We start from the raw sequence: 22309 nt of genomic DNA, 5'->3' as shown, positions 1-22309 counted from the left end.
TCCAGGCTCTTTCCTAAGTCACTCTCACATGTACTCTTAAAATGTATATCTACATATGTAGGGACTCCGCAGTCGGGCAGCGATCTCTGCACATATGGTTATAAACAAGGCGGAGGAGTAAACTGCACATGTAGGTTTGTGAATTACATTTTGTAGCACTCCAGAATGTGCTACAAAATGTAGTTTGTGAATAGTCCCCATAGTCTTTATCTTGCCTTATTTGTTGAGGTGATCTAAATTAAAGCATATGTTATTCGAAAGTGATAAGTCTTATAGGGACCCCAACTAAGTTTTAATTGATCAATTCTATGCTCAAGCCTGGCTGACCAGAGACTTTTATCTCATGCATGGTCCTTCTTCATACCCTGTTTATGAAGAAATGTAATACATACATCTCATTTACTAGCTGGTTTGTGACTGCTAAGACTTGGAGACAATAGCTATGGTTTGTTAAGATACCTGAAACTAGACCCACTGTGAACTTAGTATGCACAAATTGTAATAGATCAGAACTAGAGTTTGGCTTGCTATCTTCCCTGTGTTTCTCTAGTGGTGCTTAAATTACATCTGTGATCTGCATGGCATTTGTAACTTGTTTCTTTCTTTCCGCAGTATCTACCTGTTGAAGAGGCTTACACCCCACCATTAGTCTTGAAACTACTGGATAACCGGCCCTTCGGATACAAGCCAGTCGTTGGGGAAACAAGCCTTAGCTCCCTGCAACAGTACTACTGTGACCCGTACAAAAGTAGGCCTGGGCCATTGCTGCCTTTGAGAGGTAAAGAGCCATGGAGGCTACACCGTTGTCCCCAACTACCTCTGTCACTGAAAACCGGACTGTACTGGAAGTGGGGCCTGCACTCAATACCAGCAACATTGCCCACACACTATACTTGCACCACCAAAGACACAGTTGATGTCCCTTGATCCTGACCTGTAGCCCACTGATGTTCTAGTATTGGAATCCACACATTTGACATCCAATACAAGTAACTTCTAACTTACAGTAACCCCATTATTCCAACACTGATGCCCACGCATAGCTCTAACAAAGTACCTCAGTCACCCAACATCCTCTGATATCAGAGAGCAATGTAAAGCTCTGCTAATCCACATCAGTCCTGTGCAGCAGCACTACTTGCTATGTAGGTGCTGAGACTCAGCACACCTCTTCCAATTCACCCCACCCTCCAGCTGCAGCCTCTTCTGCTTTTTTAGCACTCAAGCCAGGTGAAGCTCTGCAAATGTACAATAATCTCAAGCTACAGCACTCCCTACCATTCCTGCACTGGGCACCACACATAGCTCTGTCAGTTCACCTTAATCGTCCCCAGCAGCAAATACTATTTATACCCCCAAATACCTCACCTTTTGAATCATTCAAGGAGCCAGAAAGCTTCCATCTGCAAAAAGGCGTTTATCTTCAGCACTCTAACATTGCATTCTTGAATGCTTCCTGCTTGTTAACTTGGTATTGACATATTCTTTGAGAGATGGCACAGGATGTTCTTACTGTCCTTTGGAGGACCAGCGCTATTTATTTTCACAATCTGTTCAACCAACAATATTAGTTGTGCTTGCCATTGGAACAAGTGCTATTAATTGCTGCTGTACCTAGATGCGATCCTCGAGACTATTGGGCTAACAAGACCACTGTTACAGACATGCCCTTTGATCGTGCTAAGCCATTCAGTGACTAGGCTTATTCTGCTTTGGAGAAGTTTGTAGGAGAGTGCTCCTTTTCAGCATGGTTACCCCCACACTTTTTGCATGGTATTTGATGTGATTTCAAATGGAAGGGCACTGGGTTCATGCTAACCAGGTCCCCAGTTCCAGATCTCTTTCCCAATACTGTACAGTTGTTCCCCCAAATTGGCAAAAAAGCTTATTACTCTGTTAGTTCCTAGTATATAGTGCCCCAGGTGCCATGGGTCTGGGGTTCTAAAGAGGGTCTCTACGGGGCGCAGCATGATTTGTGCCACCCTAAGAGACCCCTCACCTAACTCATGTAAGATTGACATTACAGGCTGTATGTTTTGGTGCAGACAAAAGTGAAAACATGACATGACACACATCCCTGTGTGCCATGTCCCTTAATAATGCATGTAATATTTGTAAGTCACCCCTACAGCAGGCCTACCAGCCCTGAGACAGATTGCCTTATACTACTTGCGAGGACATATCTGCATGAGCAGATATGTCCCTGTGCTGATCAGTTCCATTACTGCCAGTGCCAATGGACAGGGAAGCCATTTTAAAAACATGTGCTGGACACTGGTGAAAACTGGTTCCCCAGCTACATGATGGCTTCACTGAAAATAGTAATGTTTTAAATCAAACATCCCGTATTAAGAAAACCACACTGATTCCATTGTTGGATTCATTAATACATGCACTCAGAGGGCACTTTAGAGGTGACCCCTGAAAACCTATCAGCCACTGTTGTGTTGACTAACTAGTTTTTGTCAGCCTGCCACCGGAGATGAGTTTCTGACCCCCAAGGATGAGGGCCTTTGCTCTGAAGAGGTCAGAAACAAAACCTGCTCGGCAAGAGGGTGTGCACACTTCCCCCACTTGATGACTTGCTGATTAGCATTCCCAGGCAGGAACGCTTAAAAAAGCCACCGCCATTGAAATGCTAATCTGGCTCCCCTCACAGGAGTGTAAGCTGAACCCCTTTGTCCAGAGCCCTTTGGCACCTGGACAGGAGGGAAAATTAGATAGTCAGGTAAGCGTATCCACCTCCCGGTCGGTCAGTACCACCCCATAGGTGGCCTAACCTGAAGTGGATACAACTTTTCAGAGTTTGCCATCTATGTGATGGCAAACTTAGGAACTCTTGGACAGGGTTATGCCTACTTCCCACGGGAAGTGGTCATATAGGGAGCATAGTGACTCCAGGGGCCAGTAGCCCATTTGCTACTACCCTACACTCATCTAACACCCAATACATGTTGTATTTAGGGAAGCCCCTGGCATCAGCAAATCAGTTCCTGCTCACCTGAAAGAAGAAGATGGATGTGAAGAGTCAGAAAGAGCAAGAACAGAAGATCCAGCAACTGACTTTGTGCTAGCCCTGCTTGCCTGCCTGCTGACTTCGACAATTGCACAAAAAGACGACTTGTCCTGCAACTGCTGTGGCTCCAAAGCCTGGAAGACCTGCCAAGTACTCCTGTGGAGCTGTGAAACAGCTTCCCTGCATCCTGCAGGCACCCAAAGAGACTTACGAGGACTCCAAGACCCAGTGCCTAAGGACACCACTGCACCCGTTGCTTCAAGCCCGAGTTGAAGTGGGCCAACGGTGCCAGCGTGGTTCCCAAGCCCTCTAGAGACTGAGTCCACTGTGGTTTCACCCCTCGTGAACTCCTTGACGTCGCCTGCAGCCTATGTTCGCAGGCCCCTTTTACCGCTACTGCTCCCGGTAATTGAAAAACCTGTTGCCCCTGTCGCTGGAGAAGAAGATCAAATTTGTCCCCACGTACCTGAGCATTGTGAGACCTGAGTTCCCCTGTTGGTTCAGTCCATCTGGTCTCCCAGTCCAAGCCTGCAGCCTCTTTATGTGAAGACCGATTCCCATAGGCTAACATTGGGCACCCAACGCTGTGTTGCACCTCTGCACCTGGCCACCCCAGTGCTGCCCGATGTGAACTCTTGGTGCTGTGTTGGACTTTGCCCAATACTCAACTTTAGCCCAGGAGATTGCTCTTGTAAGTCGCTGTAATCTACCTGGATGCCGTACTTGTTTTTTCTCCAATAGGATAACATTGCAGCTTCTGAAAAATGCAGCTGACTTTTTAAATGCAAAAGTATTTCTATTGAAAAACGTACTTACCTCATAGTATTGATTTTGGTCCCTAAATATATATAAAGATATGCGTTAGTTTTATAAATTGATGTGGATCATCTTCTTGAGTCGTGTGCCTCATTTATTGACTATTGCATGTATCTGCAGATGTGTAACAATCCTCTCTGATAAGCCTAAGGATGCTCGCCCACCCTTCCCCCCTGAAGAGCACCTTGAAATTGCTACTCCACTAGTAAGAGAGTACCTGAAATCTTTGCTCAATATACCTCTTTTTAATATACCATATAAAGAGCCAGCTTTCTTCAAAGTTAAACATAATGCTGCTGCATCCTCACTGGGTTTTGCTTCCCTTTGTGGCAGTTTCATCAATACTCCCGGAAGTTCCAGCCCTACTCTGAGAGTCTCCTCTTCCATCATCAGTCGCCGTCTCAGGCCCATGCAACTGCCCATGCAAAACATTAGGAGCTTCCATGGTAGGAGCAGTGTAAAAAGTAGAGGACAGTAGAAATTACAGTATTCCTTCTCTGCTAATACTGGGGGCTGGGGATGGCGCGTTTGCTATTTTTAATTGAATGAATGAATGAATGAATATTGGACTTGTAGAGTCGAACTTAGCCCAAGGGCGTCAAGGCGCTGTAAGCGGAGCATAAGGGTGCATACAGAAAAAGATGCTTATACCGAAGACTGTGAGAAAAGCCAGGTCTTTAAGGCTTTACGGAAAAGAGAATGTGACGCCTGACTCGGGATCTCTTCCGGGACAGAGTTCCACAGTTTAGCAGCAGCAATGGAAAAAGCTTTACCTCCCCATTTGACCTTCCTAAATCTCGGTACTGTTAGCAGATTCTTATCTGCAGACCGGAGCCACCTGCTAGGAACATAGCGATGGACAATAGCCTTAATCGCCTCAGGGCCTGAACCGTAGTAGGCATCATGAGTTCTGCACAAAGTCTTAAAAAGGATACTACGGTCCATAGGCAGCCAGTGCAGCAACGTGATGAAAGTTTGGTAAATTCATCACCAGCCTGGCTGCAGCATTCTGCACCATTTGCAGACGTCGCACTAGACTTTTGTTGATGCCCAAATAAAGGACATTACAATAGTCCAATCTGGACGTTACAAGAGCAATGACAGCCTGCTTACGTGCATTGAAGGAGAGAAAATTGGACATTTTTCTTAGTATCCTAATGATCCCAAAACAAGTGGAGACTGTCCTGCTAAGCTGAAGGCTTAGTGACAGGGAATTGTCCATGATACTCCCAAGGTTTTTCCCATGGGAAACCGGGCAGGGAGAAACATCAAGCGCATCCGGCCACCAGTCACTGGACCAGATCTCCTGTTTACTCCCAAAATCAAGACCTCCGTCTTCTCTCCGTTTCATTTCAGAAATATTTCCATCATCCAGGAGGAAACTGCCTGCATACAGTTCCTAAAATTAATGGCCGCATCGCTTATACTATGCAAAATAGACACCAATATTTGGGTGTCGTCCGCATAGGACAGCACCTCCAACCCAAAGGATCTCACAACATTAGCAAGAGGAACAACATAGATATTGAAAAGAGTTGGGTTCAGGGAGGAGCCCTGAGGAACACCACACAACAAGGGTTTGGGGGCTAAGTAGAATTGGCCAAGCTTCACCATCTGTGCTCACTCACTAAGAAAGGAAGCAAGAAGTCCCAAGGCCGAGCCCCCGATACCTTTCTCTCTAAGGCAATCAATCAGCCTGTGAGGACACAGGGTATGAAAGGCTGCGGGGAGGTCAAGTAGAACAAGCAGGGTGGTGTGCCCTGCGTCCACTCGAGTCCGGATATTGTTAAATACAGCCGTCAGAGCTGTTACTATGGTGGCTTCTAAACCCATGTTGAGAACCATCAGGTAGGTGATGATCCTTTAGGTAGGTGCTAAGATGAAAGTTTAGGTAGGTTTCCAGGATCTTAGCTGGAACCGGGAGCAAAAAGATTGTCCGATAATTCTTCAGTACACCAGGATCCAAAGAAGTTTCTTCAAAAGTGGCTTCACTACAGCCGTCTTCCACTGAGTGGGATATTGCCCCTCTGAGATGGCAACATTCAGGACATCGGTAAGATGGGGAATGATGATTTCACTGCCAAGTTTTAGCACCTTGAGGGGACAAGGATCCAGTGGGGAGCCCGCTTTGATCCGTTCTAAAAGCCGATCAGTCACCTCAGAGGACATGCAAGGAAAAGTAACAAGACTGGGAGACGCCTCCGTGAGTGAGGCCTCATTAGAATGGCGCGAGGGTCGAACATACGACCCCGCGATGGAGTTGGATACTTCAAGCAGGGAATCAGGGAATAAATATCTGAGATCTTTGTATAGAAAAAATCAGGTATATTATCACAGCGCTCCTGGAAAAATTCTGAGGGGTCAGTGATATAGGGAGTGGTAAGAGAGTTTATTACCTTGAAAATACCCCTGGAGGATTTAATAGATTCAGTGGTCTTGGAAAAGTATAATCTCTTCTCCTCCATGATGGCTGTTTTATAATCTTTTAGACCCTGTTTATGCAATTCCCTACTCAATGGTTCTAGGTCTATGCGCCACAGCGTCTCCTGTTTACGACAATCCTGCCTCAGCTTTCTGAGTCTCTCCGTAAACCAGAGAGCAGAGGGTTTTTTCCTTGCTGAGTAGTGCTTAATAAGAGGTGCAAGGTTGTCCATTGCTGCTGATAGTTGTTGTGATAGCTCCGCAGCTGCCAAATTCGCATCATGAAGCTTAGTGAGCTCAAGGTTATTAAGGAGATCAGAAAGTGACTCCTTATTGATGAGGCTAAAGTTCCTCCTTTCTTCTAAAGTCCTGCTGCCAGAAAGAGCCATCGCTGATGCCATGAAGTGTAGATCAAAAGGGATAGCAAAGTGGTCAGACCAAGCTAGGGGGATAGGTTCCCCCACCCTTATACAAGGGTCATTAGAGAAGACACCGTCAAGCATATGCCCCACTATATGGGTGAGCTTTCTGACTAATTGTGAGAAATCACAGCCACTCAAGGTTTCCAAAAGACTTTGGGTATCTTTACATTGAATATTATCTAAGTGAAAATAAAAATCCCCCAAGAGAGTAAGATTGGATCTTTCACAGTAGGATTCTAGCAGCCTACTAAAATCCTGGCTAAAGGAAACCCTAGAGCCCAGTTGCCTATAACATAAGATGCCAGAGAAGCTTTCTGTGGGGTGTAGGTTAATTGAGAAATAAAAGGCCTGGTAGAGATCAGGAGGAGCCGACAAAGCCTGAGTATGGCAGATCAAGGTTTCTCTATAAGAATGCCCACACCCCCACCCCGCCGACCTAACCTGTCCATTCTAGCAAGGGTGTACCCAGTGGGGATAGCATCTACAAGGTCAGGGCCAGAGGCGTCCGTAGCCCATGTTTCGGTTATACAAACCCAGGTTGGCTTCCTTGCTGAGTCTCTGAAAGCAACCTTATTTTTAATTAGGGATCTTGCATTAATGGGATAGCCCTGCACACTCTGTTCTTTGGGAGGGAGCCTGCTTAAATTTTTATCAGGGGGGGTGTTGTGAACCTGCTTAAAAGAAGTTTACTTCCTGTGCAAACTAGGTGCCGCTTCTTAACTAAAAACTCCGGGTCCAAGGTGTGAAGACAAGGAGCCCGTTCTGACCAAAGGTCTAACAGTACCTTTCGGGAATATTGGAATTAGTTCCAACTGGTCCGAGATAGACAGGAACGCATCTCTGGCTCGAGCCACGGTCTTGGCACTGACAGGCGCAGACTGGCTTGCCTTTGGTGCGCCTGCAACGCGCGCCCGCTGCGCTACAAGCCGGACATGCTTCCTAAATAGTCTGAAGGACCAGAGTGCTAAAATCCCCTGGCTCTGCCCGCTAACGACCGGAAATGAGCCTGAGTGTACGCCCGCGCCCTCCACAACAAACGTGAAAACCCGCGGTGGAACGGTGCGCTGACGAAGCTAAGGAAGCACTGAAAAGGGAGGCAAGCCCACCGGGAGGTAAGAGGGAGCAAGGAGTTCAGGGCAAAGTGAACAGTGCAAAGCAGTAAAACACAGTGAAGATTAAAAGGCTTCCCAAGAATTTTTGTTAAAAAAGTTGAAACAGTAAAAAACCTTTGGCTTTCCATTACTTTGGATCAATGAGTTCTACCGAATTTTTTGTTTGAGTATGTTCTGCCCTTTCAGTGAACTCCCCACATCCTGCCTATGTATCCATCTGTATTTGTCTGTGGATTACTCCCAGATTCTCTGGAAGGTGTTAACTTTCCTCCCCTATCTTCCAGCTGATCTGCATGGGCTACTCCCTACCCTTCCTGGCATTTCTTTAAAATAGTCCTCCTGTCAGGACGTGAACCCTCCAGGCCCTCCACAAATGCCTGAAATCCGGAAGAAGATATCCTTGCCTTGCTTGACGAAGAAGTGCCACCTCTGAAAGAATGGTGAACTAGTTTCTACTACCTTTTACTTTTTGGTCCCCAAGAAGGAAGGAAGTTTGACATTCACTCTGGATCTCAGCTTTCTGAACTTGTTAATTCAGCAGAATAAGGTCAAGGTGCTGTCTTTGTTTACCCTGAATGTGGGTGGCTGGTTGGCATCACTGGATATTCTGGATGCTTACTTCCATTCCCCTGTTCACAGTTATTACCCAAGGTTCACTGTCCTAGCCCTACCAGTTCGCAGTCCTGACATTTGGGCTAATGGCACACATTGTGTGGGAAAGTGCCCTCTTTCTGCATGGTTGCCCTCTTTTTTGCTCAACTGCTGATGCACTTTGACTGAGTCTGCCCTGGGCTCCTGCCAATCAGGTACCCAGGGCCTATGCTCTTTCCCTAAAACTGCATTGAACACAAAACCCAATTGGCACTCGCTGGCCACAGGTCAGCAACCGGTAAATGGTAACTCAGGTACCCAGGGCACTTTGACCAGGGAAGGCCTCTAAGGGCTGCAGCACTTATTCTGCCACCCTTAGAGGTCATGTACCTTTACACTCACACACTGCCTTTTCAGGCTGAGTCTTTTGGTGCAGAACAAAGTGAAGAGTCGACATGGCACACATCCCTGGTATAGATCAGTCACCCCTCTAGCTGGGTGTACTATACCAGTGGTGAGGATACAGGTGCATGAGCCCTGTACCCCTACAGTGTCCAAGTCAATTCTTAGACATTGTAATTGCAGTGCTGCCATGAGGAGTATATGGTGCTGGGAGTTTGTCATTATGAACACCACAGTTCCATAATGGCTGCACTGAAAACTTTCAGCACATTAAACCTACAGTGATGCCAGTGTGGGATGTAATGAAAAATGCACACAGAGTGCATCCTAGAGATGCCCCCTGAAAAACGACCTACCTCTAGTGTCCAGGCTGAGTGGCTGCTTTCTGATGCCACTGCCAGACATGTTTCTGGACCCCTGGGTCAAGAGCCTGCTGCTCTCGGGGGCCTGAAACAATGCACATTCTGGGACGAGGTGCTAAGCCTCCTCCCCCAGGATGGGCAGGGTCCAGGAAGGGGAAGCTTCAAAGGCCTGCCGCCTTTGTGAGCTTCCGCAGGCCTGTTGCTGCTTTCAGGAACAGGCCCCCACCGGTTCTGACCCCCACCATGGGTGGGAGAACCGGCGGGAAAACCAAGTGAAGAAGAGAGCTGTGCCCACCTTTGCCAACCCTACCCATCAGGTGGGGGAGGCGAGGTGAAGCACAACTCTCAGTCCCCGCCATCTTGCAGCTGGGGGGACCGAGCCAACCAGAGTGAGACATATGCCCCCCTCCCACTGGAAGGTGGCCTAATACGGGGTGTACCCACCCCAAGGAAGTGACCATTGGTCCCAACCTTTAATTACCTGTAATGCCCCTAAATCTAGTATTTAGAGGCACCGCAAACCTTGCCTCCTTAGACAAGAAACGACTAGAAGAAGAAGAATGACCGAACAGAAGTGCCGAAGCTAAGAAGAGGAGGACGCCCACTGACTTGGCCTCAGCCCTACCGGCCTGTCCCCACCTCAAACCTGCAGAAGTGAAACTCCGGTGTTTCCTGCAGCCAGCAACCTTAAGAACCTCAAGAACCTTCCCTGCCTTCCAAAGAAAAGACTTTGTCTTCCGTGAACACCGGATTTGTTCACCCACAGACTCCAGCTCTGGCGAAATCCGCGAGTCTGCACCACTCTGCACCCGTCCCCCACGGCCCGAGTTTTAGTGGCCCAACACCACCAGGAGGTCTCCCTGGCAATCCTGACCCGAGATCCAGCAATCCTTGACCTGCCTCAAGCCTCCAGCCATCGCCTGCAGCCTAAATCCGAAGGTTCCCCCAACCGCGACTAAGAGCTGGTAAGAAGATCAGACCCTAAAAGACACCCCTGCACCCGATGCCCCGCGGCCTTGGGAGGCCCAACTGACAGGGTATAATCAACCCCCAACATTCCAACGTACCTCTCCAAGTGATTTTCGCTCCCAGAAGACCTTAGTCCCGAGCCTGCAGTGTGTTTGCAAACCGGAGAAACCCCATTGAAAGTAACATGGCGCCCGAGGCCAAAACAGCACTCTGCACCCAGCCGCCCTAGTTCCCCTGAGGGTTCTCCTTTGGTGCTGTCTTTAACCCCCATTTACCCTGAGCTTAAGTCTAGGACCTTTGCTCCCACAACCTAGTGGCCTGCTCGTAATCAGCCACCAACTGGAGGCCCCCTATATCCCATTGGATAACATTGGGCCTCAGCACTCTGCACCCAGCCGCCCTAGTGCCGCTCAGGGTGCTTTTGAGAGTGCATCCTCGGCCCTGGGGACCCCTGAGTCTAATCCCAGAAATCCAACTCCCACAACAAAGTACTTATCTCTTAACCGATAACACTATTTTCTCCTATAGGATAACATTGACTGTTTTCTATGAAAACGTTTCTAAGTGTGGAGTTGGAAAATCTATGAAAATCTCTAAAAACTGTATCCAAATAACTAAAACGCTTTCACTTACCTGTTTACATGAACTATCCCAGTACAGTATCCAGGTATACTACACTGTGTAAGAAAAGTAAATTGCAAAGTAATTTACATGACCTACTATTGAAAAGTCGTTACAAAGTATATGTACAATACTGCACAGTATTGCATTACCAGTAATTCTAACTAACCAAACAAAAGTGTATATACAACTACAATTCAAAACTGTATTGTTACTGAAAAGTAAAAATCACTTACCTGTGCCAGGCTTGCTTGGTTCTAGGAAATAAAATAGCTAAAAGAATATTTTCATACAAAACCAATTGGTTTGAAGTTCAGTCTTTGAGTGTGTGCAATCATTTGCTGATTGAGTGTGTACAACAAATGCTTAACACTACCCTCTGATAAAGCCTTACTGCTCGACCACACTATCACAAATAGAGAGTAAGGTGCTAACTACTTTTACCTCTGGCTGCCTTTGGGGTTCCACTTGACTTTGTGCACACTACACCTCACTTTGGTATAGTATATACAGAGCCAGCTTCTTACATTGGTGGCAGCGGTGGGATATACAACTTTGCATTTGTTAGACTAACTTGGTTACCACCTGATCACACAACAGAACTCTTAAATTGTCTTTAGAATTCTGATTTTTGAATTGCTAAAAGTCTTGTTAGGGCCTTGGTTAAGTTCCTTTAGAATTTTAGAAAAATAAGAAGTCACTTTCACTAGGGATAAGAGGGGTTAAACTTTTTTTTAACAATGTCTCTTAACAAGAACCCAGCTAGAGTGTATGCAACGAATGCTGAACACTACCCTCTGATAATGCCTTCCTGCTCGACAACACTACCACAAATAGAGAGTAAGGTGCTATCTATTTTTACCTCTGCCTATCTTTGGGATTCCTCTGGACTCTGTGCACACTGTGCAGGAGAAGTGTGGCTCAATGGTTAGAGCGGCAGACCCTGATGCAGAGGTCTAGCCCAGGACCAGGGTTCAATTCCCCACCTTGGCGGGTCTTGGGCTCAAAAATTCCACGGACCTGATAATTCTTGCCTCGGTGCCTATTCCAATCATGGAGTCCCACTCTGCAACTCTGGGCAATAGCTTGCTTAATCTCCACAAAGGCCCCCACAATGCTAAGGATACCTGGCCTCCACCTTGGGGGTGCCCAGGAGTGGACACCTCACAGGGAAAGCCAGGATGTGTTCCACAGCGGTATTCGTACAAGTGCCTTGAGACCCTTGCGGGTGAGTAGTGCGCTATACAAGTATCAATTTACAATTTTATTTACACTGCACCTCACTTTGTTATAGTATATAAAGAGCCAGCTTCCTACACCTTGTGTCTTCACAAAAGTGCTAGCAGTATTGGCGGCATCAAAGAGATGGTTAAGAGTCTATGTATTTCTGTAACACTGGCTGAATAAGGCGGAGTCCTAGGTGCTATTCAGAGAACATATTTGATGCAAAATGAATTTTCCCCTTAATGTGGCTTTACCAATATCACTTAACAGTCCCACGTCACTCCAACATAAAAGTTGACCTTCATAGGTGCAGCGCTAGACGCAATCCATAGGATGGTCTTTCCTCGCCTTCAGAGTTTGATGTATGTTCAGAAAATGATCACCAGGAGGAGACTAGACAGCGCCATTAGGTGAACCGAGATGAATTGAGGATAACCACACAATCGCAAAAATAATATCCAATAAAAAATTAAGCAAAACAACAAGTTCCTAGACCAACTCGAATATCAAGGTGTGATTGAAAGTTACACATCTTCGATGAATAATCCTCTTTTTCCTGTAATGAAACCAGATCAATCAAATTGTCTAGTATTAGATTACAGACATCTAAACTCAGCAACACGCACATTTGCAGTACAAAATGCACACAATGCCACACTAATGAATAACAGTGCCAAAATGTAGCGCCTGAAAGCATATATCTGATAGGCTTCATGGTGCTCGGTTTGCAGAAACAATGTTGCTGTTTGCCACTGGGGTTTAAGAATAGCCCAGGCTGTGTTCAGCCTGAAATACACAACTATTTGAAAATGTTGATCTAGTATTGTCCTATCTAGACGACATATACCTAACGTACGATGACCTGATGGAACATGTGACCATAGTAAACCAAACAATTTTGGGTTTTGCTCACATAGGCTATAGATTCAATTAAAAAAATCAAAGCTTGCCCACCTCAGTGTTCTATTTTTGGGATACGAGCTGTCGAGTGAGCGCACAAGCCTGGCAACCAATTTTTGTAGAAAAACTTGTGTTGTTCCAGCCTCCAACGACTGAAAAAATTACAATCCATATTAGGATTTCTGAATGTTGGCAGAACATACATTCCATATTATGCAGAACGGGTAAAACCATTCTACGATCTCATTTATCCAGATTTTTCAAGCACACAAGCTGACATGATAACTTCCAGTACAACAAATCTGTTGATCTGTGTAATTGCGGGTACATCACGGTACACATACAATGAAGGTGACGCAGTATGGATTGCATATACATCGCATTTCTATACCAATGCAGAAATGCGTTTTGCACCCACTGAAAAAATACTGATAGTAGTTCGAGTGAGAGAGCGTGCCCTGGCTCAAGGGAAACAAATTGTCGCGACCCCGCTACTGACCTTAGGGGCGGTTACCAGAGCAAGCGCTCCAAATGCTAAAGGTCTGCATCCTAGATGGATACAAAGAGCAAATCCCCTCACTTCAACAGATGTAGACTACAGAAATCAAGGCTCTAAATCGCTATGACTACATCATTTACACTGATGGTTCTGCTCAGTCTGCTGTAGGGAACAAACACCAATATGCAACCGCATGCGTAGTCGTAAAAGGTCAAATGCACAACGGAACTTTCCATCCTGAAAAAACGTACATGCAGTCACTAGGTGATTGCACAACACAGCTGGCAGAACTTAAGGCTCTGGTACTGGTACTAAAGAATACAGATGCTGGATTCCCCACACTTATTGTGCATGATTCGTATTATTGTGTACAGTCATATAATGAGTATCTGCATTATTGGAGTCAGAATGGATTCAGGGATTCGAAAGGCTACACGGTAAAGCACAAGTTGCTTTGGGAACAAATGACGGAACGGAACTTATCGCCCTGTGTTGCCCGGTAATGTGCCAGTGTTCCATGCGGTCTCGCTGGAGAGGCTTTTCGAAACTGTGGCGAGGTAAGCACTTTCTATACCTCGTTTGCTATTGGGGTCTAACGGAGGCTGCAGGAACACATAGATTCACATATATATTTTGATCAGGTTACCGGCAGAATCTGGAACATACTCCCTCATTAGATTACATTGAGAGTCATGAGTGCCAGTGGGGATGTGACTTAGCGAGGTGGTGCGTGGACATGAACTTAACGGGTCAGGACCTAATTGAATACATTTTTATGTCTCCTGAGCCCTGCTCCCTTTATTTATTTATTTCTCGTATTCACATCGATTGAGTGAATAGATGTATACCCGGATGGGACACATCATAAAGGCATCAAGTTGTCACTGATGTTTTTTAATGTTGTTTATTTTGTTTTTGGTTCCCAGGTTCCTATCAGGAGCATTGTTTCACCATGCAGCTGTAACCTCATTATAGGTATAGTGGTTACCGTTCCGCCCTGTTTGGTTTAGAGGGTCCAATTTTATTTTTCACGTGCACCTTTTTTTAATTATAGCTCCGGTCCTGACGAAGCGCCAATGACCCTTATGGCGACGCAGGCGCGAAACATGTTGACCTATAACTTCAAGACACCCAAGCATAGTATGCCTTTGGGGCAATATTTTATTTAGCAATTATTTGCAAAGGGTTTATACAATATAGATATTCGCTGCATATTTACCCTTTATTAAATTTCATCACTACACTTGCACGCACCTTTCAGTACCCTCACTGGACCCACGCCCCACACACCCTCATGCACCATCCGGCAGTCCTGAAAAGATCTCCGATAAAGAGACCCTTCGGGGGACCCGTAGGGGATTGCAGCGCCGGCCCTACGAGGAGCAACTGCCCGATGATGAAGCATGACACCTTTCAGGGTGTGTGAGGGCAACACAGGACAATAAATGCTTGTCCCACCTTACTAGTGGGTCACACTTACCTGGGACATTCTTCTTTCTATCTCACTTTTCTATCTTGTGTGCACGGGTGACTATTAGCACCCTAAGGCGTGAGTGACTGTTTGCACCCCGCTTTATAGGAACAGTGTTCCCCCCTTTTTGATATTATGTAGATATTAGGAGCATGGACACTGGACCTTGATTAGCTCCTTGGCCCTTTTCTCCCCCCTTTTTGTAAAAAATTATGCACGGCAGTTTGCCGAGGGCCATTACTATCACTTTCCTCCTTTTTGGTTTTTGCATGGGCTCACGAGACATTTTGATTTGATTGAGGTCCCTTAATTGGTGTGTACCTAGTCCTAGTACCCTCCCCCTGAGCACTCTGGCATGTAGAACTATTTAGTGGGAGTCTGTATTCATGGCGGTGGACATCTAGCGGGAGCAAACTTCACGAGGGATGGCTAAAAATTTGTTTCTTGTGGTATCTCCACTCTTCTATGAAGACTAAGAATATCATAATAAAATTACCCACTTGAGCAAGCCGTGAACTCTTCCAACATAGCGCACGAACGGGGCAGTTTGCTTTCACCGTATCACGCATGCGCTGTCTTCTCCCATTACCACATTTGCATGCCGCTTTGTTTTCCGTGAGGATAACCCGGAAATGGTTACCGCCCACACCTGACCCCACTTCCTCTTTTAAAACACGGGTCTTGCCATTACGTTTGATTACCAGCAGACGCGAGGAAGGGGTAGGTGTCAAGCAGGCATCATCCCGGCGAAAACGTAAGTCACGGTTCTCGGCATTGTTTGTGTAGCGACGAGCGATATGCTTGCCACCGTCTATGCCATGCACCGTTCCCAATAATACTTCCCTACTTATCGCCCTGTGTAACCCGGTAATGTGCCAGTGTTCCATGCGGTCTCGCTGGAGAGGCTTTTCGAAACTGTGGCGAGGTAAGCACTTTCTATACCTCGTTTGCTATTGGGGTCTAACGGAGGCTGCAGGAACACATAGATTCACATATATATTTTGATCAGGTTACCGGCAGAATCTGGAACATACTCCCTCATTAGATTACATTGAGAGTCATGAGTGCCAGTGGGGATGTGACTTAGCGAGGTGGTGCGTGGACATGAACTTAACGGGTCAGGACCTAATTGAATACATTTTTATGTCTCCTGAGCCCTGCTCCCTTTATTTATTTATTTCTCGTATTCACATCGATTGAGTGAATAGATGTATACCCGGATGGGACACATCATAAAGGCATCAAGTTGTCACTGATGTTTTTTAATGTTGTTTATTTTGTTTTTGGTTCCCAGGTTCCTATCAGGAGCATTGTTTCACCATGCAGCTGTAACCTCATTATAGGTATAGTGGTTACCGTTCCGCCCTGTTTGGTTTAGAGGGTCCAATTTTATTTTTCACGTGCACCTTTTTTTAATTATAGCTCCGGTCCTGACGAAGCGCCAATGACCCTTATGGCGACGCAGGCGCGAAACATGTTGACCTATAACTTCAAGACACCCAAGCATAGTATGCCTTTGGGGCAATATTTTATTTAGCAATTATTTGCAAAGGGTTTATACAATATAGATATTCGCTGCATATTTACCCTTTATTAAATTTCATCACTACACTTGCACGCACCTTTCAGTACCCTCACTGGACCCACGCCCCACACACCCTCATGCACCATCCGGCAGTCCTGAAAAGATCTCCGATAAAGAGACCCTTCGGGGGACCCGTAGGGGATTGCAGCGCCGGCCCTACGAGGAGCAACTGCCCGATGATGAAGCATGACACCTTTCGGGGTGTGTGAGGGCAACACAGGACAATAAATGCTTGTCCCACCTTACTAGTGGGTCACACTTACCTGGGACATTCTTCTTTCTATCTCACTTTTCTATCTTGTGTGCACGGGTGACTATTAGCACCCTAAGGCGTGAGTGACTGTTTGCACCCCGCTTTATAGGAACAGTGTTCCCCCCTTTTTGATATTATGTAGATATTAGGAGCATGGACACTGGACCTTGATTAGCTCCTTGGCCCTTTTCTCCCCCCTTTTTGTAAAAAATTATGCACGGCAGTTTGCCGAGGGCCAATACTATCACTTTCCTCCTTTTTGGTTTTTGCATGGGCTCACGAGACATTTTGATTTGATTGAGGTCCCTTAATTGGTGTGTACCTAGTCCTAGTACCCTCCCCCTGAGCACTCTGGCATGTAGAACTATTTAGTGGGAGTCTGTATTCATGGCGGTGGACATCTAGCGGGAGCAAACTTCACGAGGGATGGCTAAAAATTTGTTTCTTGTGGTATCTCCACTCTTCTATGAAGACTGAGAATATCATAATAAAATTACCCACTTGAGCAAGCCGTGAACTCTTCCAACATAGCGCACGAACGGGGCAGTTTGCTTTCACCGTATCACGCATGCGCTGTCTTCTCCCATTACCACATTTGCATGCCGCTTTGTTTTCCGTGAGGATAACCCGGAAATGGTTACCGCCCACACCTGACCCCACTTCCTCTTTTAAAACACGGGTCTTGCCATTACGTTTGATTACCAGCAGACGCGAGGAAGGGGTAGGTGTCAAGCAGGCATCATCCCGGCGAAAACGTAAGTCACGGTTCTCGGCATTGTTTGTGTAGCGACGAGCGATATGCTTGCCACCGTCTATGCCATGCACCGTTCCCAATAATACTTCCCTACTTATCGCCCTGTGTAGCCCGGTAATGTGCCAGTGTTCCATGCGGTCTCGCTGGAGAGGCTTTTCGAAACTGTGGCGAGGTAAGCACTTTCTATACCTCGTTTGCTATTGGGGTCTAACGGAGGCTGCAGGAACACATAGATTCACATATATTTTTTGATCAGGTTACCGGCAGAATCTGGAACATACTCCCTCATTAGATTACATTGAGAGTCATGAGTGCCAGTGGGGATGTGACTTAGCGAGGTGGTGCGTGGACATGAACTTAACGGGTCAGGACCTAATTGAATACATTTTTATGTCTCCTGAGCCCTGCTCCCTTTATTTATTTATTTCTCGTATTCACATCGATTGAGTGAATAGATGTATACCCGGATGGGACACATCATAAAGGCATCAAGTTGTCACTGATGTTTTTTAATGTTGTTTATTTTGTTTTTGGTTCCCAGGTTCCTATCAGGAGCATTGTTTCACCATGCAGCTGTAACCTCATTATAGGTATAGTGGTTACCGTTCCGCCCTGTTTGGTTTAGAGGGTCCAATTTTATTTTTCACGTGCACCTTTTTTTAATTATAGCTCCGGTCCTGACGAAGCGCCAATGACCCTTATGGCGACGCAGGCGCGAAACATGTTGACCTATAACTTCAAGACACCCAAGCATAGTATGCCTTTGGGGCAATATTTTATTTAGCAATTATTTGCAAAGGGTTTATACAATATAGATATTCGCTGCATATTTACCCTTTATTAAATTTCATCACTACACTTGCACGCACCTTTCAGTACCCTCACTGGACCCACGCCCCACACACCCTCATGCACCATCCGGCAGTCCTGAAAAGATCTCCGATAAAGAGACCCTTCGGGGGACCCGTAGGGGATTGCAGCGCCGGCCCTACGAGGAGCAACTGCCCGATGATGAAGCATGACACCTTTCGGGGTGTGTGAGGGCAACACAGGACAATAAATGCTTGTCCCACCTTACTAGTGGGTCACACTTACCTGGGACATTCTTCTTTCTATCTCACTTTTCTATCTTGTGTGCACGGGTGACTATTAGCACCCTAAGGCGTGAGTGACTGTTTGCACCCCGCTTTATAGGAACAGTGTTCCCCCCTTTTTGATATTATGTAGATATTAGGAGCATGGACACTGGACCTTGATTAGCTCCTTGGCCCTTTTCTCCCCCCTTTTTGTAAAAAATTATGCACGGCAGTTTGCCGAGGGCCATTACTATCACTTTCCTCCTTTTTGGTTTTTGCATGGGCTCACGAGACATTTTGATTTGATTGAGGTCCCTTAATTGGTGTGTACCTAGTCCTAGTACCCTCCCCCTGAGCACTCTGGCATGTAGAACTATTTAGTGGGAGTCTGTATTCATGGCGGTGGACATCTAGCGGGAGCAAACTTCACGAGGGATGGCTAAAAATGTGTTTCTTGTGGTATCTCCACTCTTCTATGAAGACTAAGAATATCATAATAAAATTACCCACTTGAGCAAGCCGTGAACTCTTCCAACATAGCGCACGAACGGGGCAGTTTGCTTTCACCGTATCACGCATGCGCTGTCTTCTCCCATTACCACATTTGCATGCCGCTTTGTTTTCCGTGAGGATAACCCGGAAATGGTTACCGCCCACACCTGACCCCACTTCCTCTTTTAAAACACGGGTCTTGCCATTACGTTTGATTACCAGCAGACGCGAGGAAGGGGTAGGTGTCAAGCAGGCATCATCCCGGCGAAAACGTAAGTCACGGTTCTCGGCATTGTTTGTGTAGCGACGAGCGATATGCTTGCCACCGTCTATGCCATGCACCGTTCCCAATAATACTTCCCTACTTATCGCCCTGTGTAGCCCGGTAATGTGCCAGTGTTCCATGCGGTCTCGCTGGAGAGGCTTTTCGAAACTGTGGCGAGGTAAGCACTTTCTATACCTCGTTTGCTATTGGGGTCTAACGGAGGCTGCAGGAACACATAGATTCACATATATATTTTGATCAGGTTACCGGCAGAATCTGGAACATACTCCCTCATTAGATTACATTGAGAGTCATGAGTGCCAGTGGGGATGTGACTTAGCGAGGTGGTGCGTGGACATGAACTTAACGGGTCAGGACCTAATTGAATACATTTTTATGTCTCCTGAGCCCTGCTCCCTTTATTTATTTATTTCTCGTATTCACATCGATTGAGTGAATAGATGTATACCCGGATGGGACACATCATAAAGGCATCAAGTTGTCACTGATGTTTTTTAATGTTGTTTATTTTGTTTTTGGTTCCCAGGTTCCTATCAGGAGCATTGTTTCACCATGCAGCTGTAACCTCATTATAGGTATAGTGGTTACCGTTCCGCCCTGTTTGGTTTAGAGGGTCCAATTTTATTTTTCACGTGCACCTTTTTTTAATTATAGCTCCGGTCCTGACGAAGCGCCAATGACCCTTATGGCGACGCAGGCGCGAAACATGTTGACCTATAACTTCAAGACACCCAAGCATAGTATGCCTTTGGGGCAATATTTTATTTAGCAATTATTTGCAAAGGGTTTATACAATATAGATATTCGCTGCATATTTACCCTTTATTAAATTTCATCACTACACTTGCACGCACCTTTCAGTACCCTCACTGGACCCACGCCCCACACACCCTCATGCACCATCCGGCAGTCCTGAAAAGATCTCCGATAAAGAGACCCTTCGGGGGACCCGTAGGGGATTGCAGCGCCGGCCCTACGAGGAGCAACTGCCCGATGATGAAGCATGACACCTTTCGGGGTGTGTGAGGGCAACACAGGACAATAAATGCTTGTCCCACCTTACTAGTGGGTCACACTTACCTGGGACATTCTTCTTTCTATCTCACTTTTCTATCTTGTGTGCACGGGTGACTATTAGCACCCTAAGGCGTGAGTGACTGTTTGCACCCCGCTTTATAGGAACAGTGTTCCCCCCTTTTTGATATTATGTAGATATTAGGAGCATGGACACTGGACCTTGATTAGCTCCTTGGCCCTTTTCTCCCCCCTTTTTGTAAAAAATTATGCACGGCAGTTTGCCGAGGGCCAATACTATCACTTTCCTCCTTTTTGGTTTTTGCATGGGCTCACGAGACATTTTGATTTGATTGAGGTCCCTTAATTGGTGTGTACCTAGTCCTAGTACCCTCCCCCTGAGCACTCTGGCATGTAGAACTATTTAGTGGGAGTCTGTATTCATGGCGGTGGACATCTAGCGGGAGCAAACTTCACGAGGGATGGCTAAAAATTTGTTTCTTGTGGTATCTCCACTCTTCTATGAAGACTGAGAATATCATAATAAAATTACCCACTTGAGCAAGCCGTGAACTCTTCCAACATAGCGCACGAACGGGGCAGTTTGCTTTCACCGTATCACGCATGCGCTGTCTTCTCCCATTACCACATTTGCATGCCGCTTTGTTTTCCGTGAGGATAACCCGGAAATGGTTACCGCCCACACCTGACCCCACTTCCTCTTTTAAAACACGGGTCTTGCCATTACGTTTGATTACCAGCAGACGCGAGGAAGGGGTAGGTGTCAAGCAGGCATCATCCCGGCGAAAACGTAAGTCACGGTTCTCGGCATTGTTTGTGTAGCGACGAGCGATATGCTTGCCACCGTCTATGCCATGCACCGTTCCCAATAATACTTCCCTACTTATCGCCCTGTGTAGCCCGGTAATGTGCCAGTGTTCCATGCGGTCTCGCTGGAGAGGCTTTTCGAAACTGTGGCGAGGTAAGCACTTTCTATACCTCGTTTGCTATTGGGGTCTAACGGAGGCTGCAGGAACACATAGATTCACATATATTTTTTGATCAGGTTACCGGCAGAATCTGGAACATACTCCCTCATTAGATTACATTGAGAGTCATGAGTGCCAGTGGGGATGTGACTTAGCGAGGTGGTGCGTGGACATGAACTTAACGGGTCAGGACCTAATTGAATACATTTTTATGTCTCCTGAGCCCTGCTCCCTTTATTTATTTATTTCTCGTATTCACATCGATTGAGTGAATAGATGTATACCCGGATGGGACACATCATAAAGGCATCAAGTTGTCACTGATGTTTTTTAATGTTGTTTATTTTGTTTTTGGTTCCCAGGTTCCTATCAGGAGCATTGTTTCACCATGCAGCTGTAACCTCATTATAGGTATAGTGGTTACCGTTCCGCCCTGTTTGGTTTAGAGGGTCCAATTTTATTTTTCACGTGCACCTTTTTTTAATTATAGCTCCGGTCCTGACGAAGCGCCAATGACCCTTATGGCGACGCAGGCGCGAAACATGTTGACCTATAACTTCAAGACACCCAAGCATAGTATGCCTTTGGGGCAATATTTTATTTAGCAATTATTTGCAAAGGGTTTATACAATATAGATATTCGCTGCATATTTACCCTTTATTAAATTTCATCACTACACTTGCACGCACCTTTCAGTACCCTCACTGGACCCACGCCCCACACACCCTCATGCACCATCCGGCAGTCCTGAAAAGATCTCCGATAAAGAGACCCTTCGGGGGACCCGTAGGGGATTGCAGCGCCGGCCCTACGAGGAGCAACTGCCCGATGATGAAGCATGACACCTTTCGGGGTGTGTGAGGGCAACACAGGACAATAAATGCTTGTCCCACCTTACTAGTGGGTCACACTTACCTGGGACATTCTTCTTTCTATCTCACTTTTCTATCTTGTGTGCACGGGTGACTATTAGCACCCTAAGGCGTGAGTGACTGTTTGCACCCCGCTTTATAGGAACAGTGTTCCCCCCTTT

At 46.3% G+C, this 22309-nt stretch overlaps 1 protein-coding gene across 3 annotated transcripts in view; it reads left to right on the top strand.

The window, feature by feature from the left end:
* The window catches only part of LOC144792107 (myoferlin-like), a 3514236-nt gene that overhangs the window by 1922515 nt on the left and 1569412 nt on the right, over window positions 1–22309 (top strand). For all 3 annotated transcript variants that reach the window (XM_078666976.1, XM_078666975.1, XM_078666977.1), the window contains exon 15: window positions 613–778. In XM_078666976.1, the coding sequence (XP_078523102.1) occupies window positions 613–778 (166 nt within the window). The remainder of the gene's footprint in view (window positions 1–612; window positions 779–22309) is intronic.

This window comes from Lissotriton helveticus, chromosome 11 (assembly GCF_964261635.1).
Source record: "Lissotriton helveticus chromosome 11, aLisHel1.1, whole genome shotgun sequence".
NCBI lineage: Eukaryota > Metazoa > Chordata > Amphibia > Caudata > Salamandridae > Lissotriton > Lissotriton helveticus.
This window is presented reverse-complemented; position numbering and strand designations above follow the sequence as displayed.